This window comes from Ornithodoros turicata, unplaced genomic scaffold, assembly GCF_037126465.1.
Source record: "Ornithodoros turicata isolate Travis unplaced genomic scaffold, ASM3712646v1 Chromosome226, whole genome shotgun sequence".
NCBI lineage: Eukaryota > Metazoa > Arthropoda > Arachnida > Ixodida > Argasidae > Ornithodoros > Ornithodoros turicata.
In genome coordinates this window covers 116,802-144,665 of record NW_026999341.1, presented here as the reverse complement: position 1 = coordinate 144,665, position 27,864 = coordinate 116,802, and the positions used below count along the sequence as shown (strand labels likewise).

General features: G+C 44.5%; 1 protein-coding gene across 1 annotated transcript in view; it reads left to right on the top strand.

Annotated features, from left to right (window-relative positions):
• The window catches only part of LOC135373243 (uncharacterized), an 86,180-nt gene that overhangs the window by 28,258 nt on the left and 30,058 nt on the right, over nt 1-27,864 (top strand). Inside the window, exons 3-5 of the mRNA XM_064606469.1 lie at nt 11,882-11,950; nt 12,018-12,163; nt 22,487-22,521. Coding sequence (XP_064462539.1) covers nt 11,882-11,950; nt 12,018-12,163; nt 22,487-22,521 — 250 coding nt within the window. The remainder of the gene's footprint in view (nt 1-11,881; nt 11,951-12,017; nt 12,164-22,486; nt 22,522-27,864) is intronic.

Sequence of the window (27,864 nt, the reverse complement as noted above, 5' to 3'; positions counted from 1 at the left end):
GAGAACTGTGCCCGCTGTGTGCTGTGTTGTTGTTGTTGTTACACATAATCTGGCAACACACATAACAACTCGTTTATTTGAAACTGATTTGGGAGGATACAACCTCTCAGTTTCCACTGTAGACTCAGTAGCCTATGTTGGCGTGTCGGATGGATCATATACTGAAATACAGTTTGTTGGAGCACGTTCGTTACATGTGGTGGGGCGCGAAACGTTCGTAACGGTGACAGGAATGCGTTTTTGCAACTAACACCCACGTTTGCAACGAGTCAAAGATATAAGGTACATTTCTAACATCCCTCCCTGTCAATACTGTGTTTTTAACTCAGGTTATCGTCTATAATGTGATTACTTGGTGAGCGGAGCTGTGAAACCAGCATATTTTTTCTCTCACGAAAATTTTAATACCATGTTCCCAATCCAAATGGGGTGTAAAAAGGTGTATTAGACGGTAAACACCTGTTTCAACACCCCACTTTACACCCGTAATGATCGACATTAGATAAAACGTGGTGTATGTCGATATTACACCCTTAGTAATGCTCTTCTTGCAACCTTTGCGGAATAGAAGATGGTGTTTTTATAAGAATACACCTTATTTGAGCAAATAAATGTGTAAAATGATTTACTGTATATGTCCGCCACCGTCACGAAAGCGTTTCTTTCCTTTGTACTCTCGGAGCGGGTTGGAAATTTTTGGTGTATAGAATTTTGCGACCCCAATGAAGGCTTTTGAGGGATGTTTGGCATTCGCAGTTCCGTGGGACTGCCTGTGTCCTTCAGCAAGGCGGAGGTCGCACCTGTTCTTCGTTTTTGGCGTGATGCAATGTTGCTTTTGTAATTTTATGCAGCGTGGATCTATGAGACCTGTCAAAATGAAAACGCAAAAAGAAGAGAGAAGTAATATGAGTGGTAGATATTAAACCGGATAATACTTTATAATTACACGGACTCCCCGTTGGTTGGCATTATCACAGAAATATTGGCAATATTGGCGTAAAATGGGCTTTTCAATATGGGCAGGCCATATTGGACTAATACTGGCAATCTTGGCAGCACATATTGGTCCAATATTGGACCAATATTGGCATGCTGCTTGGGTAAGTTGACTTACCTTTCTTGTACGTTAACATTAAACGTGTAATGAAACGCACGTTTGTCATCCTTGTCAACGGCGAGGTTGCAGCGCAGACAACGGGCGAGAGAGCCTGAAGGAATGCATCAAGGTATATGTAAAAAGGTAGCGACATTCCCATAAGGCCCTGCGTCTTCAAATCTACGCAGTCTTTTGACGGTCAGGGCCATCCATCCGTTGTGCGGACAACTACAATTGCGACGTCACTCATGACATCCGGTGACGTCACAACGGACGTCAGCTGTGACGTCGGTTCAAGTGCTTCCGTTTGCTTCCCTTTCCGCCGTCACCCCGCACGCGCATCGTTTTACGGGTTCCATCGCGACGTCGAACAGTTGTTCGAAGATGGATGGGGGGGGGGGGGATATGTTTATTAAGAAAAAAAGAAAGGAAAGGTTAGCCAGGCAAAGAGCCGGCTTGCTATTCCGAAAAAAAGAAAAAAAAGGGGGAAGGGGCAAACGAAAAAGAAAAGGAGGGAAAAAGAAAAAGGGGGATCGAAACAGAGGAAAGAAAGAAAAATAAAAAGCAGCAAAAAGAAAGGAAAGGGAAAGAAAACAAGAAAGAGAAAGAAAGGAAAGGAAAAGAAAGGAAAGGGAAAGAAAACAAGAAAGAGAAAGAAAGGAAAGGAAAAGAAAGGAGAGGGAAAGAAAACAAGAAACAAAAGAAAGGAAAGGAAAAGAAAGGAGAAACAAAAGGAAAGAAAGGAGAAAACAAAGAAAGAAAAGAGGAACAACAAGAAAGAAAAGAGAAACAGGAAGAAAGAAAAGAGAAACAGAAAGTAGAGAATAAACACTAGCACAACGTTACATGCAGTTCACGAGTCCTGAGACTCGGAGAAAACCGAGGAGAGCGGCAGTGACAGCCCACTGGTTGGGGTGCAAGACGGGGCCAAGAAGAGCGGCCAACGAAAAGTCATTAAAGCCAATCTGGAGCAGACGGCAACGGAGAGTGTCCCTATGTTGAAGGTGCTGCTGGCAATACAGGAGTTGGTGTGGGATGTCCGCTTCCACTCCACAGACATTACAGTTTGGTGAATTTAGCCGACCCATCTTGAAGAGAAGTGAGGGTGTACGGGCAACATTGAGTCGTAGGCGGTGGAGAAGGGATTCTTCTTTACGGCTGCGGTGGCAAGTGATGACGAACTCCATCAATGGGTCGATAGACCGTAGGAATGAGTTGTAAGTCGTTGTTTCGGCACGGAACTGCTGAGCACATGTGGCACACCGACGGCGTATGTATAGACGGCATGTTGAGGCTGTAAGCGGCAGAGGTGCCAGGGCCGAAGTGTCATCAGACCCAGCGCGTCTCGCTACTGTGTCTGCTCGGGTATTTCCATACACGCCTACGTGGCCAGGGACCCATTGAAACGTGATGTTGTAACCAGTGGCGATGAGCTCATTGAATTTTTGAAGCGTCATGGTATGCAAGTCGCTTATTATGCTGGGGCGAGATGACGACAACATATCTAGTGATGCCTTGCTGTCGGTGAGAATGACCCACGTTCCGTGCCCGGATTCAGTAATATGCTACAGTGCTGCCAGGATACCAAACAGTTCGGCTTCTGTCGAGGACACTGTATAGGGGAGTTTGAAACCGTGGCCCAGGTCTTCATCCGGAATGTAGAAAGCCGCGCTCGAACTACCTTCGGTTACCGAGCCATCTGTGTATATATGGCGACTTAGTCGGTGTGTTGAGGCGAGGTGCTCCAGTGTGAGCTGGTGGGCCACGACTGCGGGGACGTCTTTCTTGCGTTGGAGTCCAGGGATGTCCAAGATGGATGGGTCGCCTGTTTGACCATGGAAGTATCCCTCTGAAGAGAGCAATGCAATACAAGACAAAGAAAACTTCATGTAACAGTGCACTGCCAACCGTTTAATGACAAATCACCCATAGTAACATATGACAACTCGTGCGAACATTGAGATGTTTGTGTGTGGTAGCCTGACGTTTACAGGATCCGCAATCAGCATGTACAACGCTATGTACAGTACAAGACATGGTGTGGTGCACTTATGACCTCATAAGGGTCCGGCCCAAGTTTGGGTTACAGGAAACCTTTCAAAGAAGCTAGTCCATTCCACCATCACACGTCACTGCAAAACAAGTCTACAATCTATGGGAGTGCACTATGAAATATATGACACTGGTATGAGATGGTACCACAGGCAATAACTCTCAATATACAACCTGTATATCACCTGTAACTTTCACATGCTGATCACAAGTGAAAATAGGGACACAACAAGGCGGCACGTGAAAGGGCATGGAGGGTTACTTCATCTGGCACATCTATCATAATGCTGCATGGATTGCTCCACCTTTTTAAGAAGTGTTGAGTAGATCAAGGTAGCAATTCTCAGACACTGAGGGAGGGCAAAAAGTAGCAAGTGTTCATGTACATGGTGCATGCATATGACAGTCAACCTGCGACATTCAAAATAACACAATGCAAAGCAGAAAAGGCGTAATAAGCACCAAGCCACACTATATTCCTCAGTAAAGCAGTCCGCACACAGACAGGTTTTCTGAGCTCCCCAGGAGCATTTACGTGGTCTTCATGTGCACCGAGTAAAATTATGAAAAAGGTTAAACCAGGTTCAGGTTATGCCATTTTCTCATGTCGATGTTCCTGTACTATCAGTGCGATGGTGATGATCCCGGAGGGGTAAGGTTGGTGACCCTGTGCTCCCTGTATAACCTTCTGTCTCTGCAGTTTCATCACAGACGAGCCTGCTGGGCACCAAGATGATGGCATGTTTTCTGCTGTCCTCCCCAATGCTTCTGCTTTACGCTATATGGTGTCAACCTACATCTGTACAACAATACATGCATCTGCTTTACTCCTTTCGCGGTCATGCTGATATAAGGACAGAGACACAGAAAACATTGCTCAGTTCTGTTTTTGTTTACCCCATACTTACCAGCACTATATGAAGAGCATCTATGTGTCGGGACTGCATCCCACCTGAGCCTTCCTGTGCGTAATAGTGCAGTCTATGCAAAGTGTTGTGCACAGAGCAATGCGGGGTGCCAAAGAAACAGAACAGCTCTGGAGCTTCACGTCACAAAATTCCAGCCATGCCACCACCCGTTAAATAGTTCTCATAGCAAGTAGCTGTTACACAAAAATGTATGCAAGATAATATACAAGAACTGGCGGGTATCCCAGGCATGCATCAGACTGTGAAACACGAAGCCCCACAGTTCACTGCAACACCGTGTTCAAATGCAATCAGAAACAAGCAAGAAAGCGAGCCCATACTCATGCCCCAAGTGCCCACCTGACAAACCACATAACTCCAGTATCCATCCAAATATGAGAAGAAGCAGAAATTATGCGACAAGCTCGTGCCTCTGCGTGAGGTGGAGTGGTGCACACCGTTCAAATTCGCGCGCCCAATATCAGAAACAGCGAGGCACGTGCTTAATATTTTGAGTGTTTACCACCTCAGTTGACGTTTACCAATGCGGACAGATGTTCACTCATCAACAGCGCAGAAAATGACACAATATCATTTACGCAACAGCAAACTATCTCATGTGGTTGTTGGACAGTTTTTTTTTTCTTTTCGGTCTATAGGCAACGCGTCATATCCAATGCTAATCAGTTGAAGTGTGCGTAGATGAGAAGTCTGTTGCTAGCGTTCCGTGCTAACCTAGCCTCAGTCACGACAGATGCAGTCTACGTGGACTCTCTCAACACATGGAATATGTATTCGCCAGACCTATATAACCTAACCTCAGTCACGACGGATGCTCAGTCAAACGCAGAGAGAGGGAGAGGGGGAAAAATTCCATACGATCGGATTCGAACTGCGGAACCCCACTTTTACAGCCAGGAGCTCAACCCATTACTCCATAACCGCTCCACTGAGAGGCGACGTACTTTGGACGGAACACTAACTGCAGTGATTCGGCTTCCGTCTAGACGGAACGCTAGACACTTCGAAATGGGCATAACCGCAGACGCATGTATGTGCACTTCTTCTCTGCGCTTCTCGAAACAACAATGCTTCTTCAGGTGCTCACCTGGTGGGATCCTTAAGAAAAGGGTAAAAAGCGTGTACCTGGACATCGCTCACGCATTTACCCGGGCTTGCAATAGGGAATATTCTATGTTCAGCTTCTCTACTACACGTTCAGCTTACCTTCAAATCCCCGGGTGTTATTGTATGATATAGCAATAAATACACGCAAAAAATGCGAAGCAGTCCGTGCGGCACAACAAATGGAGAAATTTGAACTGCACACGCGCAGCTCCCGGTGAGCAGCGGGATGCGGAAACTCGCTTACGCTGCATGACTTTGACGTACGCATCGAGCAGGCAAGGAGGTACTTTGTACTATATTGAATAACCGGGCAAGTGTTTAGTTCACACCTAACTTATTTCATCGATGTAAAAAAGAAAAGTTGCTTACGTTCGTATTTGTCCTCGCAAGAGCCAGGTTCACTTGCGCATCAAAATGCCAGGGTTGCCGGGTCAGATTTCGTATTTTTTTCCCGCCTTCGCTACGTTTTTAGATTTACGTTGGTGAACTCATTAGGCATGTGAACAAAATAGTGAACGGTGTGTGCGAATAGATATGCTTCGATGGCGGTGAGTTGTCGGTTTAATGCATCTTGTCTTGTTGCGTCTTATTGCATCATACTTGAGAGCGTGTATTGAAGTAGTGTATCTTTTGTGATTAACTTGTTGCGATTAGCAGAAAGTCTTCCCTCGTTGTTGTTATTATTCTTGTCCGTGCATGCCCAAACATGTTAGTTATTCCCTTGTTGCTGTTCTCATCAGTGCATGCCCGCAAGTGTTCGTGATGGTGAATATCCCGTGTGCGCCTGTTTTCGCGCGTGTTTTCCCCTCCATAGCACATTTCCCCCCATAGAGTTAATATAAGAAGACTCTAGAGAACGTACTTGGCGCGCCGTCAATGGGATTCTCCTATTCGCGAGCGTGATCGTCCGGGCGCAGCCATCCGTTCGTCATGGACAGTGTTAGTGGACGAATTTCAGCCCCCTAACTACAGCAGAGCTGCTCCATTTGTTGCCAACCCTGTGCAGTCACGTGGGATGACAAAGAGGGGAAGGAGCCGGCGAAGGCATGACGTCCACCGTAGGAAGCGAGGTCAGTCGTGTAATTGAGTTGAGTACGCACCAGGAACGCGCGAATCTTCGGGGAACGCGCAGAATTGAGTAGTGCTATCGGAATCACAAGGTAAATGCTGTTATGTCAAACATGAATCATACCTTATCTATGAGATTACCTGCGACACCGGCAACCCTTGGTTTTTCGGATGAAGACATTTACCGCCTATGACGTGTTGAAGTGGCGTTTGTATGCTTCGCGAGTGAAATCAATAAACCGTTGCACATCGTAACGAATGTAGGCTTGTATTTCCGAAGGCAACAGAATTCCAAAGATGAGTACGCACAGTAAATCGCCACTTTCATGCTGCTCTGCGAACCAACGGGAACCGGAAATGGCAAAAACGAAACCACGGCCAACGGAAGGCAACACCTTCCATGACCAAGGATGGCAGCTCCCGTAAGGTCAGCTTTTTTAAGCGAGTCCGACCCCCTGTTTTTTTCCACGGAAGTCGCCATGATGACGACGGTGCTGCCACCTGATGTGATGCTTTGCAACCCGTGATGGCGGTCGCGCTCATGGCCTCAGGTCACCGGAGCTCATCCAAAACGGCCGTCAAACTAAGGAAGCCGCCATCAGGCGTCCCCATGTTGCCAGGCCAGAACTGGCGGAGCCCGCTAGTTTTGGCGGAGGAAATCTGAACAATGGTTTTGGTTCATGTTTGTCGTTTTGTTACTGTGTGTGAGCTTCGACGCTGTTTCGGAAGTCAGCAACATAAACATGAAACTCCCCGTTGGCCTCTGGCGATGGAACTCCCCATTCTTATCTTAAAATAAAGTTGTTATTGTTGTTGCCCAATAAATGCATAAAAGAGAACTGCAAGCAGTGCAGAGAGGGTGGATCAGGAACATCTTTCCTAAAGTAAGTAGCCTGCTTTTCCTACTTTCATGTGTGTGAAATTCTTGCACTATGTTTTTGAGTGAATAAAGTTTGTCTTTCCCTGGCCGTGCATCTTTGTACATCAGAGTGCCAATATGTACAAACACAGCTTGATATTTGCAACATTCACCCAAACCTATAAATTTAAACATCAGAAATATTTTACTAACACAGCATTGACTAGAGGGCACATGTCACAAGGTATTATGCTGCTTAGCACCCACCTTATCCCAGTTACTTATATTTGTTTGATCCCATCTGCCGTGTCTTTGTTCAACAATCTGAGAAAAGGTACCGAAAGAAGCAGCGCAAGTTACTAAGAAAATAATTGCATTTCAGATACAAGTACACACACATATAGGAGCACCTTGTATTTTCCTCAAGCTAATACAAGCACTCAGATATTTTCAATCTGGGAATACGGCAAGCAGATGCTGCACCATCCCATTCACAGCTCCACTCGGGAAGGCTCTGGGGATGCATGCACCTGCAGCTGGAGATCCTACAACTTTTTCCTACACATTTGAAGGCGTATTATGCGTGTGCTACATAACGATAAAGAGGGCACTACTTCTGTTGTTTCTGTAACATTGTTAATGAAAATTTGTCGCCCTCACAGGCTCCCACAGCAACATACGGAACGATATTCGAAATGGGTTCAGCGACTTGAGGAAGTGAATGTGAAATCCTACACTGACTGCAAACACGACCTCATGTGCTCCACTCATTTTCAGCAATGCTCCTTTGATGGTGGACACAGTCAAGCTGTACTGAAGCCTGGTGCATGCCCTAGCGTTCCGGCACCAGGTCAACAAAGTATACATGTTCAGGTCATGGAGCTTACACTGTTTCATTCCTTTTAGTGTCAGTGTGCCTCTGTACTTCTCTGTGAATTTTCTCAATTTTATCCTGCTTGTGCTTGTGTGCAGGTCATGCAAGAGTATACCAACAGCAAAGTGTGTCTCAGATGCAAACCTCATCAAGCATTTGCCATGAAGCCATGACACAGGAACGGCTTCACTTGGGCCATTCAGTTGAAAGTCTGCTTGCGGCGTACTTTTTGCTTGAGCAAGGGTTCTCAAATCCTTTTAAAAGTAAAGTACTAGTACATGATTCCTGCATAAATGTAATTTTTAAAAGCCAGAAAAGCCAAAAAAGGGTGGCCAGATAGTCTGTGTGAGGCATATTCATCTAACACATGTTACATTACTAAAATTCATGTACAAGCCACAAAACTATGGCTTAAATTTTTGTACAATTACACCAAAACCAAGGAAGAATCTCCAGCAAAGTGCGCGGGCACTACGACTGTCTACATCAAGCAGCTATGTGCTACAACATGTTCTACATCGTGGCTGCTCGGTCGATCATCTCTTTTATAGGGGGAGTACAGACACTGACAGTGCAGCGTGGTGAATACTCCTGTGTAGTACAGTCACAGCTTGTTACAGAGAAGTCAATGCAATTGTATTTTCACTGAAACAAAATAGAATCATCTCTTGATTGATGATATTCACAATTTCCTTTATTTTATTAACAGTGCCCTCGCAAACAAAACCCATTTCCTTATCTGTTGCGAAATTATAAGCCTCACTCTATGAATCTCAATTAATTATAATATTTTGCAGGAATATTGACCATTCATAAATTGTGTGTTAATTGTATTCGATACAATAAAGTAGGCCACTAATGATCACCATCCATTCTTTTAATATAGAAGTGTACCTGTGTTAAACAGCCTGTGTACCTACAACATTATATTTGCGGTCTGACGTTTTCAAGTTAAGCTCATCTCCTACTGATTATTACCCCGAATCAGTTGAGCCCCAATTTTGGTTCAACATGACCTCTGTCTGAACTCCAATCATGTATCATATCTACTAATTAGTGGCTTTATGAATGCATATGTATGATGTAAAATTATTTTTGTGCAAAAATAAACTATGCAAGGCACATTTGATATCACAACATTCAGCATTTGTGACCAGTAATTGTGACAACTGTATATTTGACTTCCTTTACCTGAGGTACAGTTGCACAGAGAAGAGAGAAAAATTACGAAGCTTATAACACCCAAATGCATCAGCAGCACCTGATGTCATCCTGATTTACAGATGGGAAACTGAAAGACTGTATGCAGTCCACATTTTTCTTCCCTTTCCTAGGAAGCATACTAAAAAAAAGACAGACGCGAGTAGTTTGCTCAGACGTAGCGCTGTAGAACAGCATTCCATCCACAACTCCGTTTTTACATGCTCCTTGGCAGCAGCAGCTACATGTCTGTTGACTACCCCGTGAAACAGCTTAATTTTACTGTACTGTTCTCTAATGAAATCGTGACTCGCATTAATAAACAGATTTTCTTTGTTGCAACAAAGTTGTGCGTTGCTCTCTCATTCACCTACACGTTTCCCTCTACTTCGTGCATTCGTATAGCTATTCTGCCTGAATCACGGCAGATTGTGATATCGCACATCGACCTACAGAGCTCTGTGCCAAGTACCGTCAACATGCGCAGTTCATTCGACGCAAACAACTTGATGCATCTGTTAATAGTTTAATTGCATGATGCAGCTAGCACGCTGATCCATATGCTGCGTACTTCACTTCGCTAAACTTGAAACGAATTCACAAAAACGAACGCAGGTCATTGTTCATGGTAGAAGTTGTAAATGACACGCAAATGTAAAGGCCACAGCACCGACAACACTACTCCAACAAACGCGACGACGTAAACAAGGCTTGAAGCCCGGAAGCCACAAATCACAAATTTCACAAAACTGTGCAGCATATTGTAGATCAAGAACTTCGAAAAATACGTTTTCTCAATTCACAAACCGACGATTTCGCATTATCTTCGCCTTCGCAGTGCTTCTTGTTGACATTAGGAACATTTAGGCTTTGCTTGGACAAGTTGCCAGTTGGTGGCTTGGATCGAGTCTGTAATCCACTTCGATCCAAACAATCATCCAACTTTAGGCTCAGTGCGCCCAGACACTTTATACTTTGCGCCAAGTATGGGGAGATATATTTCTGTGCTACTAACTATGGGACGTCTGATGGCTGCCGCCGCCGTTTGACGCGCTGAATAGGGAGAAATGCATGGGAAGATGGCGACTTACTCCCACCTGCATGGCCTGATGCAGTTACAGAACATGGACTGCCTCATTAATAAATTGTAGCGACTTATATTATTAAATAAGTTGAGAAAGTGGAGTTCTGCGAATGTGCGCTTCTTTTCATGTCTCTCATTATAGAAAATGACGAACCTTTACGATAATTTGACTCCTCCTGAATTAGTCCTCTCTTCTGTCATGGGAATGAATGGTAATTGAATTTGTCTATTGAAAATTCTATTCTACGCGCGTTGTTATTCATGTGTTAGTTAAAGGAAAAATAAAAAGAAAAGTGGGGTGGGGGTTGAAAAATTGGTGGTGGGAGAGGGGTTAAGACAGAAGGGAATATCACATTACTCGTTAAGTCATATTATTTGCTTGCTACTATCATTCACGAATAAAGGCCTATCCACAAGTTCGTGAACGCCACGATTTGCATGCAGTACAGAGGCAATATGAAGCGTGTTCGGCTCTAGTGAACTTTATGATGCCTTGTGCTATAGAGAACATGTATTTAGGCTCCTATATAATATATTTATGTGTCAAGCTGGAATCCAAATACTTGCATAATGTAAAACCCCGAGACTAGGGAACACGAAAGGACAGACACAGCACGAAGTCTTCGAGTTGTGTCTGTCCTTTCGTGTTCCGTAGTCCCGGGGTTTTACATTATGCATCATCTTCACCAGCTCGCTTGCTTCCTAGCCACTTTTTCATTGTCCAAATACTTGCCTTGCTCCCATGTCACTTTTCGTCCCTATGTTCTCTCGCCATCGAAGTGTATTGCGCATGAAACAGTTTTGGGAGGTACTATGGCTGCAGAACTATGCAACTTCCTCTTTTTTTCTTTTTTGAGAAGCTGAGACGAGAGTTCAGTCTCAATGCAGCAGAACTTGTCGGGAGATGTACTCAATTTTGCCTTCTTCCAAGACTCATAGCAATTGGTCAGCAGTTTTACTGCAATATTCCGTTATGTTACGGTCCTGTAAAAAAAAATATATAAGAAAAAAGAAACAGTGAAGACACCCTGATGGCGTCTGTCTTCCCGATCTCTCACTGTGTAGTGTGTTTGTAAAGCTGCACACAGGTGGCACAGCATCGAAAAGAACAGGATTACGGCGTTCCACATTTTTGTAGTTTTTGTAGTGGGTTTCGTTCACGAAGCACATAGGCACACATACAACAAAAAATGGCGAGAAGGTGTAGATCGTGTTTGTAAGAAACATGGTTGCAAACGCGAAGAAACACGGACCGACAAAGGACCCCTTCCTGATTCTTCAAAACAACGACGGAAATGTTCGAGCGTGACGTTCCATAAAGATTACATTAGGTTAAATACTGTTTTACTTTTAGTTATCTTCTACCGTGCAATAACGCAGACAAAAAATTGTCATGAATCTTTAGACAAATGGCTATCAGTGTGCAATGATTAGGGCCGGAGAAGCCAGTCTTCTAGTTTTAATGTGCCATCCAAACGTGTAATAATGATTGCTTGACTAATCCTGCATGCTCACCTACCCTTGCAGGAAATGTGGTTACTGAAATTAAATTATGACTTAAAATTATGACTACTGTCCTTTTGTGATCTTGTAATGCGTCTCATCGTTACAGATGGTGTATTACTTCAGAGAACAATTCTACGGCTGTGATGTCAAAATCAAGGTCATAGGAACACGTATCGTAAGTGTTGTTGTTGTATCAGGCCAACGTTCTAATACCAGGCACTAATAACAATCTCCCATTTCAGTTTACCGTTCAGGAAGAAGAATTATACCTCCCAAAAATCTCGAGAGACGGACGGATACTTGCTGATTTGCGAAATGTAACATTCGAGGAATTTTTTGCCCTGAATCCCGAAGTGGACGCCGCGGATATAGTGGTTTTTCTCACGGGGTAAGCTTGCCATGGAATATTTCAACCTCATCGCCCGTTTCAAGAGTGTTTCGGACCTACGTAATCAAAAAGTGCCCATAGCACCTCGGTCATTCCACGCGAAAGGATCCAATGAGTGCGCTCGACCTACCACCATTCGAGCCGAAACAAATTGTGGCACATCCTGCGTATCTATAATAACACATGACGAAATATTTATGTTCTAATGGTAGCCGCCGGTATGTTCCATGCGCCGTTAAAGAGTGAGTTCCTTCTAAAAACCACCAATCGCCCGAAGCTTTGTTGAGACGCTCCGGGATCTCCTAGAGGCTTGGGGTTTGTTTTAAATTGTAGAAGGTGGTCTATTTTATAATCGCAGCGAAATTCCCCTTTTTGCCTTCCCCCGTCATTGCGTGCGCCTGATGGGTCAGCTGAATTTTCGTGAATATTTTTTTCGCTGGTAGCTCTCGTGATACTGCTCAGGTACAAAAATCGCAGAACTGAGGGTGTAGTTGGTAATGTATTAAAAATTGGTAAACTAGCCATTCTTAGTTAAATCTTCAATCTTCGGAGGCAAAATTCGGAATGTGGATGTCGGTTTGGAACAATATAGTTTGCGTCATTGTATGCGATGGACTTTACCGTACAACATATAAAAAAATATCGAGGGTAATTTTTGATAAGCGCGAGGGAAAAAAAAAAGTTTGCCGACGGATACATCGCCACTGCGCTGGGCCACTTTGATTTTGAGCTGGGGCACCTTGGGGTCGAGGGAGCATGGCTCCAATGGAGCGTCGCATTCCCTGTAATCGAAGGCAATCAACCCACAAGTGCACACAAGTACATCAAGACACAGGGAATAAAAACGGTGACCAGACGGCTACTGTTACACATCCGCCCCTCGCTGTGTTGAGACTTCTCGTTTTTGTCTGTGACCTTTCGTTAGCGTTGTCGTTGCCTCTGAGCCCACCATGTGTCTTGTTTGATAGAACAGCCCACACAAGCCACGCATACACTGCCCTCCTATCCTTGCCTTCAGGTAATCTGGCTCACATGCGGGCAAAAGAAACCTCCTGACGGGACTGAAGAGCAGGGAAGGATAACGGGCGTATTTTGGTTACTGTTTCCATTTTCGTTACTGTTATATTTTCGTTTCCGTTATCCCCTTTCTGGTACCGGCCTTTCAATTTCTTTTCTGTTACGTTTCCATTACTGTTTCCGGTAATCGAACAGTTGTTACAGAGCTGCGTGGGGGAGACATCCCGTCCGGCTCTATATCAGCACCCTGTTTTGCCCAAGTGCTGCTTCAGTGTCACGCGTACAGACTGCGCAAGTAATTTTACGTCGTTGGGATGCGCACATCCTGCAAGATAAAAAAAAAGTAGGAACATGTCTTCAGTCACTCGGAGTCCAGAAACTCAAGATGGGCGTAACCTTCATCCAATGTCGCATTCAGTGGTCGCTCTCAGTGGTAATGATACTGGGATGGCCACGGTGAAATGAAAAGAAAAGAAAAGTACAAAGTAAGTAACTAAAAATCGTAGCCTGTTATCCTGTGGCTATGGTGGAGTACAGTCATGTGTTGATGTCATGGAGTTACGAGGACTGGGACGAGGTAAGCGACGTTGTGCACCCTCGAGATCCAATATTGCGCTTTCTTTCCATGCTCTCGTGTAGTATTTAGAGCCTTACAGGGAATGGCGTCATAAAAACAAAAACACACTGAAACAAAAATGAAAAGTCACTCATATGTCATCGCACAACAGGTATAGCCATTACCCGAACTCAATACCGGACGATAAATTCGTTTCGGTTTCTGTGAGACGAACGGTCTCAGAGACCGTGTTTGTGTTTGTCTGTTATCGTCCCTACCTCGTCTTGGGTTTTCAAGTCATGGATCGTCACCACCAGCTCACTTGCTACCTAACTTTCCTTTCGTTATCATTCTCAGAAGATTTGTACATAGTCACACTTTGCCTCATTTTGCCTAAAGCCTAGTTCCACCTCTTACATCATCTCCAATCCCCAAAGCAGTACAAGGCTAAAGTAATCAGCTACTACATAAAAAGAAGGAGGGGGAGGAAAACAAAAGCTGGCACATCTAAAATTCGAAGAAACCCTGGTGCTTTCACGGGGCTACTCACGGCTCAGTCCTGGATCAGATCCCGATGAAAAACAGCTTTTCTGAACAAGAGAGAAACTGATGTTCTGAGGCTGGAACAGCTTTTCTGAGCCTCAGTGATAGATTCCCTTGATTGCACTGACTGTGAGGAACAACTCATTGGCTTGGTGGCAAGTGGGCTTGCGTCTGATAGTACAATTTGGGATAAAGGGAGCAAGGAACATCTCTCTACGGTCTTAAGAAGGATATCAACATTACCTGTCAAGGTACAGCATTTCATGTTGCTTTCAGTAAGTACAACTTGACTCCTCATAGCAGTTACCATTCGTGTTGGGAAAGCATGCTGAAGTTAGCTGAGGCAGTGCATCCAGAACTGTGAATCAGGTTCATAGAGAGCACCTGGTGAGAGGGACAGCAACAGCGTCCAGTAAAGACTCTCCAGGAATTTTGTGCAGGTTTGGGGGTCACACCTTTTAATAGTGTTGATGGAGAGCAGGGTGTGTGAAACACTGACCTCTGGTAGATGGATTCTTGTTATTTATAACCAGGTACCCATGTTCTAGTAATCTAGAAAAAGCCTTGGCTCACTTGGAGGAAATTGCTAATGAATCTTGAGTGTCTTTTGTGGAAACAGGTTGTAACTGCCTTTCTATCCACCCTTCTTAGTTGCCCTAGCAAAAGCAAATATGTAATGCTGTACACCATATCTGATGCTAGCACACTAATTGCGTTGAGTGTTCTCAGGCTTCTGAAATGGAGCTACCTCGTACATACGTTGTGCCATGTCGGCAAGAACATAAATCATACTGCCTTTACTTTTTACATTGGCCCGTCAGTGCTTCATGTGACTGCAAGAATGGCACCCCAAAAATGATAGGCAATGAGAATGATTTCTGCAATTTATTGAGCTTTGTAAAAGAACAACTTTATTTGAAAATATATTCCAAAAGCCGGGTGACGACCTCATAATGTAGCGTCCTTTACTGCAAACACCGCTCAACACAACGATTAAAAACAGAGCGTAAACGTTTTGCCGCCTATCCAGGTGGCATCATCAGTACAACAAAGGCCAAAGACGAGCACATCAGCCTATCTAAGAGGGCATCATACACATCCGATAGGGGGCCACGGTTTGTATTACAGGCTGAAGCATCACGCCTGATAAAGCAGGATTCTAAGAACTTTCTAGGGCCCCATCGCTAGTCATGTGCAAAGGTTACTGCACCATCAAAATATATGTCCCTTAGGACAGCAATGGTAGATTAATTCGGTCTTGGTTAGTTAAGCTAAGCGCTAGTAGCCCTGGCAACATCCCTTGTGTGCTCTTTTAGTCTTGTCCCGCGTCTTTTGTCTATCTCGCCAATGTAGGTTGCATCACATTCTATGCACTCAACTTGATATGCACAGTCAAAATGCCTGATGGGCACAGTGCCCTCCAAATAGCGTATGAAATACGTTGGATGAAAGGAATGCGCACCACCAATTTGATTCCTTTGATGTTGTTTTTGATTGTTCCCTGTTGTAGGGATGATGCCAACTGGATAGGCAATGAAACGTTTACTCTATTCTTAATTGTTGTGTTAAGCCGGTGTTCTCAGTACAGAATTTTACATTATGAACTTTGTTTGATGATTAGTGGCGAGCTTCATACCCTGGGCCACTACTCTAACAATTGCTTGGGGTAGTGTGGCGAAATGGAATAACGAGCCTTGTAAACCAATGTACTTGGAAATATATTTATTTATCTCTCATAGGTTGAAAAACCCAGTGTGGGCTTACATAACGGAGCGGCATGTAATCATACAAGACCGATCACCAAAAGGCCTTGCTTTTGACTAGATTAAAATGTGAAGCGATTGTAACATAACAAATGCTGCATGGTGGCGATATGATAGGTTCTCCTCGCGAGGTGTCGCAACGGTTACGGTTAGTTGAGAAACTGCATATCCAGTTAGCAGGATCAAATTTTAATTAGGCTACTTTAGCCAACACGCGAGCACACAGCACAGTGTCAAAAGCCCTTACAAAATAAAAAAATACTACATCTACGTGGACCCAGAAATCAAGACAGTTCAAAATGCTGTGAACGAATTCCACTACGTTAGTTTTGCCTGAATACCCTTTTCTAAAGCCATGCTGGAATGTAAAAAAAAGAAATCGACAGACTCAACTTGGTTGACAACGTGGTAGCACATGATGTGCTCCATTAGTTTACAGGGAACCCTAAAAAGTGGAGCTGGTGGATAGAAGGAGCATAGTTGTCACCTCTTCTGAAGACAGGAATCAGCTTGAGACCTATGTCCTCGACTCACACACATACTAAGCACCTTTCACACAGATTAACATATCTTCGTTCCAGCTCTTTCACTTTCAGATGTTCATCTCTGTTGAGTGGTCTCACTGTAAACTTTTTCACACCTTTAAAGGTGTGCGCTATGCACATTCAATCTGGTTGCGTCACATTGCATCTCCAGTAAGATATTTTACAAAATTCGGAAAGCATTACTAAAGATCAAGTGTCAGTGCAAATCTTGCTTTCATTATGTCTTGGATATCGTAGGTACGAGCTAATGCATATATGCATCGCTATCGATAATCGAGCACGCGCAAGTGTCTACAATACCGTTGAACAATGTTGAGATGTTGCAAGACTAACTTTTTGGAGGACAGACAACACTCGAGTGAAGAAAATTTGTGCGAAACCGTGCTCCATTATGATGTTACCAAAATTACACCTAAAAAGGCGTGCGCCATGCACGCTATTACACCTTTAAAGGTGTGAAAAGATTTAGAGTGCTGTCATTCTTGTAATACAGATTGGAATTGAAATGCAGGTGCATAAGGGATGCTCTGAAAGAAAAGTGTTTGGTTTTAGTCCTCTTAATGTTTCCGAAAACGAAAACAAACTTCACGGTGACTATTCTTCTGAAATGAGCAATTCCAGGATGACAGCAAAAAATATATCTCGCCATATCATTATATTCACCTGGCACTTCAGTTGAATAATGGCAGTTGAAGATGATGATGATTCAATTTAATGGCACATAAGCAACTCGGGCTATAGTGCGCCAAAACCATGGTAAAACTGTGACTTGTTAAATATCAGACGATTATACTAAAATAATATACTTTGTTGGTTGGTAAATTGAAATATAGACAAAAACATGATATGATAAAAATAAGCAATTGAAGAAAAGGCAATTGTTGGCTTTGTGTGACTGATGTCGAGTTTGCCACACTACGTGTTGAGTGATAATGTACGCTGATATGCTGTACCATATAAAGTACAATCATACACACGCTCAATATGTGGTGGATATGTGAAACCAATATACACATACTTACATTTCAAACTTTCTTGAAAAAGGCAGTCCAAGTCTAGGCGTGCTGCACTCGGATGAAGTCGAATGTTTAAAATTCGAGTTTAGAGAAACCGCGGGGTTTAATGCATGAATTTTCGCATGGAGAGTCCTTGTTGGGTGCTTTATCGACTGCAAGTACGAAAGAGCTCCCACAGTTTCTGGTCAGAGTCCCTTGAAGCTTGTTTCGGCTAAAATAAATATTTATTTGACACAAAGCACCGATTCAAAGATCTGATACATGTGTGCACTGTGAATACAAAGTCCACTGCGTTGCTGACGCCAGGTGGATCAAGCTGCCGTAAAATCAGCGTCAAATAGCGGAGGCTGCCATCTTGTGGAACGCAGTTGCCAGACCCGGAAACCCGAAGTTCGCGAGTTACGGCGGCAAAAAAAAAAACAAAAAAAACGCCGTTGTTGTTTCTTTGTCATATTTGCTTAAACAAACGCATTTCTTGAAAAATGATGCAGCAAACATGTAAAAGTTAGTAATAACTAACCCATGTTGCCTTGGACATTCTTGGCGATTGTTGTAACGCTCGCTTGTAACGCATGCACAAGCTACAATGATAGTTTCGGTTTCGTGGTTGCGTGTTTTCGCGGGCTACATATCTATCATATGCAGGCACATCTGGAACTACATGTTGAGCCAAAGTCTGTCTGAAATTTTTTTTATATGTTTGTAAAGGAGGGGGAGGATGGAACGTTCAACACACCGCATTACAATACTGCTAAGGTTGATGAATGCAGACGAAATGTGATCAGATCAGAAAAGATAACGAAATGTGACCACACCTCGATGGCAGAATCCTGATGTGAAGCCTCCATGGACCAGAGGAGATCCCGATCCTATCGTGATTACTGAAGCAGCTCAGTTCTAAGATGGAGCAGTGACGAACTCTCACCCTCTTCCTGCACCAAAACGAGTAGCCTACACTAAGCGTATATTGGTATGATGGTTGACCACAGTGGGAACACCATACTTCTGCTTCTGGAAAGCAGTCTCAATATAGCTTATCCCTTCTTATTGGAGAAAATCTTCTTCACTGTGATGAGCATACATACAGGCAAAGCGCATATGTTGCTTTGCAACCACTTGTCATCTGTGCATTTTAGATTTTCGTATAGAGACAACGCTTTGGAAGTGCACAAGTGAGATATTTTAGTGAAGGCACAATTCCTCGGAACGACGTGCCAGTCAGACACAGGAAACGATCATGGTACATGACAGAGCTCATGCCAGATATGTTGTACATGTCCATACATAAACAAATTTTACTTCAAGGCAATAAGTAGTTACGTCCAGCACAGTAATGCCACTGTGTGTGCACACATTTTGTGTACGCAATGACGGTGTTCCACATTTCACTTCTATCAAGTAGGAATTGTTTGTGTGGAAAAAGCAACACATGGGTGGGTGAATATGAATTTCGCAGATATTAGTAACGTGTAATACAAACCATTTACTTATCTTTTATAGCTGCACAGATTTCTTAATTGTATGAATGCCTCAACTCATGTGAAAGCGAAGCAAACAAATTTTGTTAAGAAATCTGTAATCAGTGATCTACAACAAAGTAAATTTCATTTGTACATATGTTTTGTGAACGTAATCACTGTTTCACATCTTACGTCTAATATAGTTAAAAGCGATAAAACCCCCTGCGCAGGAAAAGATGAGAACGGAACACAGAAAAGATGAGGACACCACACTGAACTGCCAACCAAAGAACTTTTATTTTGTGAAACATGCCTTAAATACATGAGACCTCCTCTCCCCCGTATTCCCTCTCATGTTGGACTTCCTGTTTACATCACAAAGATAAATACAGTGGTTACTGACGCAGTTACTGCCTGCCTTTTTTTTTTCTCATGCGCCTCTCGAAAGAGAAGGCTACTTCGTTTTTTTACACCTGAACAAAATTTTTGCTTTTGGAATTCCGCCTGACATCCCACACATAATGTAAAAACCCCAAGACTAGGGAACACGAAGGGACAGACAAAAACACGATGTCTTTTCACACAAGTCACACACGTCAAACACGAAGTCAAGTCAAACACAAAGTCAGGTTTGTGTCTGTCCCTTCGTGTTCTCTAGTCTCGGGGTTTTTACATTATGCATCATCTTCACCAGCTCGCTTGCTTCCTAGCCATTTTTTCATTGTCACACCCACATGTCAATAAGTGGTCCCCCAATGCACCGTATCTATTAGAGGTATTAGTTGAATGTTCTTTTAAACGAGTGTTCATGCACCTTTCAATTAAAAACACTGGAAAAACCCCCAGTGCTTTATCAACCAGCCAAAACACTCTTCGACGTCGATTCGGTCGTCGTGTACATCGCAGATCACCCTGTCACCAAGAGGACCATCCTCCACGCACTAGCACGCATCTTCGACCCCCTGGGGTACTTGACCCCCTTCACTATATCCGCGCGCCTGTTGTTTCAGTCGTTGTGGAGTCTCGGTTACGGTTGGGATGCCCGGCTTGCTCCCCAGCAAAGTTCCGGTTGGACCGAATGGTGTTCGCAGTTACCAACCCTCAACACCATACACTTGCCTCGCCTCCTGACAACGGTATGTGACCTCGAGAATTCGTCCGGCGATCTTCACATTTTCGCTGACGCCAATCCGCGCGCCTACGGCGCGGCGCTATACCTTCGAACGATCGCCTCCCAAGGCCATTGGAACTGCAGTCTTCTCATCAGCAAGGGCCGGATGGCTCCGCATAAGATCCATCTCCCTTCCATGCGTTGAACTCATCGGATGCCTCTCCGCCGCAAGGCTCGCTGCTCACATCCGGCAACTTCCGTTGCTCACATCTCTGCCCACTTATTTTTGGACCGATTCTACAATAGCATTACACTGGATCACAGCCGACCTACCGTCCAGACGTGCCTTTGTTCAGCACCACATCACCGAAATCAAACGCATCTCTGCCGGTCACACGTGGCGTCATTGCCCCGGACAAGAGAACCCCGCTGATCTTGTCACTCGCGGTGTGTCTGCTCAGCGACTCGCCGCCGAACCCCTATGGTGGCACGGCCCACACTGGCTCACAATGCAGGCCGACTCCTGGCCTTCTCTGCCCTCTTCAAGCTTCACCCCAGTCCCCCAAGATGAAGAACGCGTCACGCAGACCACTGTCTGCCCCGCTCCCTCGTTCAGGTTGCCGGCTATTTTCGATTTGCACCGCTACAGCAATCTAAGCACGGTTCTCCGGATTACCGCTTGGGTACGCCGCTTCGTCACTAACGCTCGCCACACGGCGTCGCCCATATGCGGTCCCCTAACCGGGAAGATTTGGTGAGACAGAGTACAATGACTATATCCCAATGCAATCTAGCTGTTTCCCCCCTTCTTTGTCTAGCTGACCTTTCCTCTTTCATTTAATAACCTTTCACATATCTCTTATTTCCTGGCGTTCTAAATTGAGTATCATTTAAGGACGGCGCGCAAGCCCAAGTATGACATGATTGTGTCTCGAAAGCAGGAGAATGGCAACTATCGGATTTTAAAGGATAACCCCTGTTCTGTACACCCCGAAGCCGATGTACTCGTACAAGTTGCAAGAACTTCGCCGATAATGCGTATGCTGTTTAGAGTCACATCATAACAGCAGTTTATTTCTGGCTTCTCTGAAATAATAGATTCCCTGTAAGAACTAAACGGAGGATTCACAGAGATTAAACGAAAGGTTACCCAGGATAAGTCTATCGTAGGAGATAATTTTAATATCTGTCAAACTTGCGATTCATTTCGAGAGCTATCGTATTGACATAGACAAGATAACAAGGGCGTTTCCTTAGAGAAGCTATGCAGTCGCCCGTACACTGCTTTAGCAAAGTCGCAATGACTGTTCCCGTCCTCGAAGACCCTGTTTGCCGCGCGTGATCTGCTGCGTTTCTTAATTTTCCCTTCCGCTCAGTATATCACAGTAAACTTTTTTACACTTTTTTGATGTAAATGGCTTGTCCCATGGCGCACACCTTTTTGGTGTTGCCGTTACACTCAAATGATGGGTGTTTCCTAATACACCCTTTAGTTAAGTGTATTCCTAATAAAACACTGTTATAACGGGTGTTTAAAAACAAAAACACATTTAAAAGGGGAGTATTCAATTGAAAACACCTTTCATGATGGAATTATTTGCTTGCAAATATTCCCTCGCAAATAGTGTAATAGAAGCTTCCGCGCGGCAGCATACCGAGACCACTGGCCGAGACATATAAGCTAAATTTCTAATATCCCTCCCTGTCAGATACTGTGTTTTTAACTCGGGCCATCGTCTATAATGTGATTACTTGCTGAGCGGAGCTGTGAAACCAGCATAATTTTTCTCTCACGAAATAAAACACCATTTTTTACACCATACTTCAAATTCAAGTGGGGTGTAAAAAAGGTGTATTCGATGGTAAGCACCTTTTTCAACACCTCACTTTACACCTTTAACGATCGACATTGGATGAAACCTGGTGTTTGTCGATATTGCACGTTTAGTGATGCTGTTTTTGCACCGTTTGCGGAATAGAAAAGGGTGTTTTTATAAGAGTACACCTCTTTTGAGCAAATAAAGGTGTAAAATGATGGACTGCGTATCACTTTTTTTTTTCTTCTGCGGCATCATCATTCACGGTTTAATATCTTTTGCTCTCTTCCTCTCTTCTTCGAATGAGGTTTCATACTCACTTTCCCACATTGATTTCCCAATGGGATACTGCAAGTGCTTTGAAGTAATGCGTTTGTTATGTTTGTTTGCTGTTTCGAGCAGCGTCTTTTAGCGGCACAAGTTGACTCTGTTCATACAATCGAGTTTGCCCATTGCATCACCATTAAAATCATTTGGCATACTTTGTACTTCCAGGTACAGTTCCCTATCCAGCTACGATTATCAGAACGGTAAGAAGGGCACATACACTGCATGCTATCCTGATGTATTACTCAATGTCAAAAACGACAGTGACCCTCAGCGTATCCAAATTCATTTGATGCAAGGTTTCCTTTTTATGCATGTGGATCTCCTGTACACCACATATTAAAGTTCATATATCATAGTGTGAGATTAAACGGTTGGAGCTACTTATTTATTCACACATCGGGTAAACAAGACTTTCGTGCACGAGACTGCACTTCTTTTGGTTACAAAAATATTATATATATATATACGTGACCTTACGTGACCTTCTGACGCCATCCACTCAAACGTTGCCTGCCTGCGTACTGTTGATGAGGCCCAACAAGGCCGAAACAGCTGTCCAGTACTGGCATGGCGACGTTTGAGTTACAAACATATGCTATACGTGCAGCCAAAGAGCTCCGGCTATTTTTTCAATATATATATATATATTGATATATATATATATAATATAATATGAATGTGTATATATCTATACTCATGGTACGATGCGACAGCACCAGAGGACACGTGATTCGCCGTGTTTGCGGCTCGTCAGCTCTGGGAAGCTGCGGATCGTTTGGAATTGGTAAACCAGGGGTCGCTCAGCGAGCGATCTACACCTGGGAGGGTGACTGAGCACTCCTCAATGCCACAGTGCAAGCCAGTGCATTATAATGCAGGGGGGAAAAGCCATTAAAGAAACAAGTAAATGACACTAGACGTATTTGACTTTCAATATTACAGATTAAGATGGCTTCTATGGCTGCACGCAGAGAAACAGATACTCATGGAACGATGCGACAGCACCAAAGGACACGTGTTTCGCCGTGTTTGCGGCTCGTCAGCTCTGGGAAGCTGCGCATCGTTCGGAATTAATAAACCAGGGGTTGCTCAGCGAGCGGTATAACCTGGGAGGGTCTGGGTATCTGTTTCTCTGCGTGCAGGCATAGAAGCCATCTTAACCTGTAATTTTTTATTTCAAATACGCCTAGTGTCATTTACTTATTTCTCTAATGGATTTATTTGCCTGATTACACACACACACACACACACACACACACACACATATATATATATATATATATATATATATATATATGAGCGAAAGGGGACACAGGGGAAAAGGGGACACAGCGACGGATTTGAGGTGTTCATAGAATACAAACAAATGTTTATTTTACATAATTAAAAGATTATATAGGAAAATGGGGAAGTGTCGACGTTTCGGAGGGAAGCTCCTCCTTCTTCGGGACAGAAGAGGCAACAAGACTGTCCAAGGCCTTTATGGGTTCAGCTTGCTGACGTAATCTTGTGTATTCGCGCCACCTGGCGTTCGTCGATGAGTCACGTTCTGGAAGGTTCGTTTGTCGCTGTCCGGTGTGGTGTCACTGCCCTGACGTTCCGGGATCTTCTGAAGTCAGAGCTGGGGGTCATCGTCTTTCTTCCAAAGGTGTCGTCCATGGTTTAGGTCATCGTATCTGGGAGCCTTAGGTGGCCTCCTCAGGAAGTCGTCGTTTGGGCGTTGTTCTTGTGACCCTGTTGCTTCATCAATAGCCCATGTAAGGCGAAGTCATCTCTCGGGTATTTCCGTAGCATTGTCCGTAGTGCGGGGATGTCCTCCAGCCATATCTGAAAGAGAAGAAGAACAGGGCGACACGGAGGATAGCTAATTGTTTAAGTTTCTAACTGTTGACAGTACACCGGGATCTTCATTGATTGCGGATTTAAACTTATAAATCAAATATCACTCGCGTTGTTCTCTGCATCTGTCAGAATTGAAATTTGATTCAAGAATAAAAAGTGAGACGTCATTTATTGAGTGTCCGGGCTGTTTGAAATGGCGGGAAACAGGAAGCTTCGGCTTCTTGCTAACGTCTGATCTGTGGTTATTAAACCTGATTCTGAAGGATGTTCTACTTTGTCCCACATACTGACATTCACATGCTTTACACTGAATGACGTAGATGATGTTAGGGGAATTACAGTCGAAATCTCCGTGGAAAAATTCGAATTTGTACTTTTGACAATCTGGGTACTTTGCATTAGCTTGCGGATTTGACATGTGCTGCCGCCACAAGGGCGACAGCCGGTCAGAGAAGCATCCGGTTTGTTAACTTTTGACCTTACCAGGCAATCCTGTAGGTTCCGAGCGCGTCTGTGCGTAACGCGTGCCGGTTCGGGAAATATCTGCCCCATCCGCTCCGACTGGAGAAGGATACTGTGGTGGCGGCGGAGTATACCGTTAATATTTGGAGCATTCCCGCCGAAAGTTACAACGAGGTTGACGCCGTCGTTGTCCGATGGTCTAGTGCGTTTTTCGAATAAGGTTCGGCGATCGATATTGCGGACTTTGTCTAGGGCATTCTTAACTCGGCTTGTAGGAAATTTGCGGTTGACAAACGCGCGTTTCAGTTGATCAAGATTTCTGTCTAGGCTTTCGTTGTTGGAACAGATACGTCTATACCGTAGCGCATGGCTGTAAGGTATAGCGAGTTTAGTGTGGCAGCTGTTAAAAGAAAGATACTGTTGGGAGTCAGTAGGTTTGCGGTAGAGGTCAATGGAGATGACCCCGTCGGTTAATGTATCTTGAACGTCGAGGAAGTTTACATTCCAAAGTTAACTGTTGCAGTGGAATATGAATGGGTAAATTTGATGGAAGGGTGAACTTGGTTGATGTCGTTAATAAATTAATTTAGGTCATCCTCTGAATGCGGCCATATCATGAAAATGTCATCAAGGAAGCGCTTGTAGAAGGTTGGCTTTTTCTCACGTTTGGAGAAAAAACCTTCTAGGGACCCCATAAAAATGTTGGCATAACTCGGCGCCATCTTAGTGCCCATGGCCGTTCCGTTAACTTTTAGGTAGTGCTTGCCATCGAATTCAAAGTTATTGTTTTTGAGAATTAGATTGAGAAAAGTGGAAAGAACAATGGGGTCAAATGCATGATCTGAGTATTTTTGGAATGCCTCCTCTGCTGCGAGGATGCCGTCGTCGTGCGGGATGTTTGTGTAAAGGGAGGACACGTTTAGCGTAACTAATATGCTGGAAGGGGAAGGTTTCACACTCCATTAGTAATTCGAGAAAATGGTTTGTGTCCTTAATGTAAGAAGGGAGCTGCTGAGGTATATCCTTCAGTAGGTAGTCAACAAAGCTAGATAGTTTCTCGGTAGCAGTCCCATTGCATGACACTATTGGGCGGCCTGGGTTTCCGGGTTTGTGAATTTTTGGAAGCATGTAGAACCTGCTTGGTCTGGTATCCTCAGGAAGCAAGTAGTCGTATACGGTGCCGTCAATGATTTTCTTAGCTTTAAGACCTTTTAGGTGCTTAACAATATCGGCGGTAATTTGCGGAGTAGGATCAGCCTCGAGGGCTTTGTAAAATGCTGTGCAAGCTAGCTGGCGTAGGCCTTCCTCTTTATAGTCTTTCTTGTCCATTACTACAATTGCACCGCCTTTATCCGCACGCTTAATTACTAAGTCGCTTCGGTTCTGGAGGTTAGAAAGGCTGCGTTGTTCAGCCGGTGTTAAATTCGCCTTTGTCATACGGCTAGGTGGGTCGTTGTGCGCACTGATAATGTCGTTTTGAACTGCTCGTATGTACATATCTAGAGCTTTATCGCGGTTGGCTTCCGGAATAAAGTTCGAGGGTTGTTTAAATGGTTGGATGTCTCCTTGAGGTTTGTCGTGAAAATATTCTTTGAGGCGCATACGTCGTGCGAAGTTGTCCAAGTCTAAATGGAGCTGGTATTCATTTGGCTTTCCGTAATTGGGACAAAACGAGAGGCCCCGACTAAGTAGTGAAATATCCGAATCAGTAAGGGAGTGAGAGGACAAGTTCAAGACACTGGAGGACTGCGCGGGTTCGGCTTCAGTCGAAGGTATAGTGGAAGCGCGTTCTAGATTAGAGACAACATGAGGGGTAGGCGCGTCATTAGTTGATTGAATACCGTTTGCAGGTTCCGAGATCTGTTCTGTCGTTCCGCAACTTGGCACAATGTCGGGGTTAACGTTGTCCCTGAGTAGCTTTCTACATTTGATCCTGAGGAGTGTTTCTGCCCTATCTTTTGCGAACTTATCCAAATCCGACTGGTGGGCTTCGGTTAGGGAGGTTCTATTACGGATGTCTTCAACCTCTCCAGAGACCTGACGTAGGGAGTCCTCACAATGATCAATTAAAACGTCCAGTAAAGCGCTGGAAGCGTTGTTTAAGATTCCCTCCCACTTATCTTGATGTGCTGATTTAAGGTGGAACGTTGGCCTGACTTTTATAGCAAGTCCTCTGGGGATTTTGTTCTGTTCTTTGTACGATTTTAACGCGGTATGATGGGAGTAATATCGAGCGGATTTGTCGGCTAATTTTCGAAGTTTCAAGAAACCTTGTGTGCTAGGTGAAGGCCGGCGACTCGAATGGGAATGGGTACTCTCACCGGCGGTTAGTCATTCTCGTCGAGATGCCCTTGCCGTCCGTTCTTGTCGTCGTTGTCCTATAATGCCGGCTTCCTCTATGGTGGGTCACGTACGATCCGGGATAGGAGGTGTGTCAGGTCGGCGCGGTGGCAGTCGTCGTAGTAGCCGGGGCACCAGATCCTGCAAATTGCGGCTCATCATCCATACCCCGTAGAAGTTCGGGTGAAGGCCGTCAGCTGCAAGCACCCGGGCTGGTCGTCGCTTGTGGAATAGGTGGTCCAGGTAGCACAGGTCGGGCGAGTTCCGGCAGAGCTTCACCAGTAGGCGGTTGAAGACTGTGGGTCGCGGGTTACACTGGTACTCCCTCCTCCTGTTAACAATTGGGCAAACGTCTGTTATGTGATCTTGGGAGTATCAGTGTGCACACAGCGGTTTCTATTCCGCCTCTGGCCCTGATTCTTTCCAGGAGTCGTTGATAGTCCGAGAAGGCCTGCTGCGGGTCCGTGTACGGCATATCGTTGGTCCCGCAGTGCAAGACCACGATGCGTACGCTTGGCGGCAGGTCGTCCACCTCCTCGAGAAAGTCCACAATCCGCCCTCCACTTCGAGAGACGAACATGTTGGGCATCCGTCGGCATCTGGGGTTGAAGTGCTGAAAAAGATACTTGGTTTGTGAGTCCCCAAGAATAGCAATCACTGGAGCTAAAGAAGGATACTTCCTCGTAGTCCGCGTGTGTCTTTCGGCGGCCATCGTGGAAAGGTAAACTGCAGAAGATGAAAAATCAAACAGCCGCGACGTGGAATATGAGCGAAAGGAAAGGGGACACAGCGACGGATTTGAGGTGTTAATAGAATACAAACAAATGTTTATTTTACATAATTAAAAGATTATATAGGAAAATGGGGAAGTGTCGACGTTTCGGAGGGAGGCTCCTCCT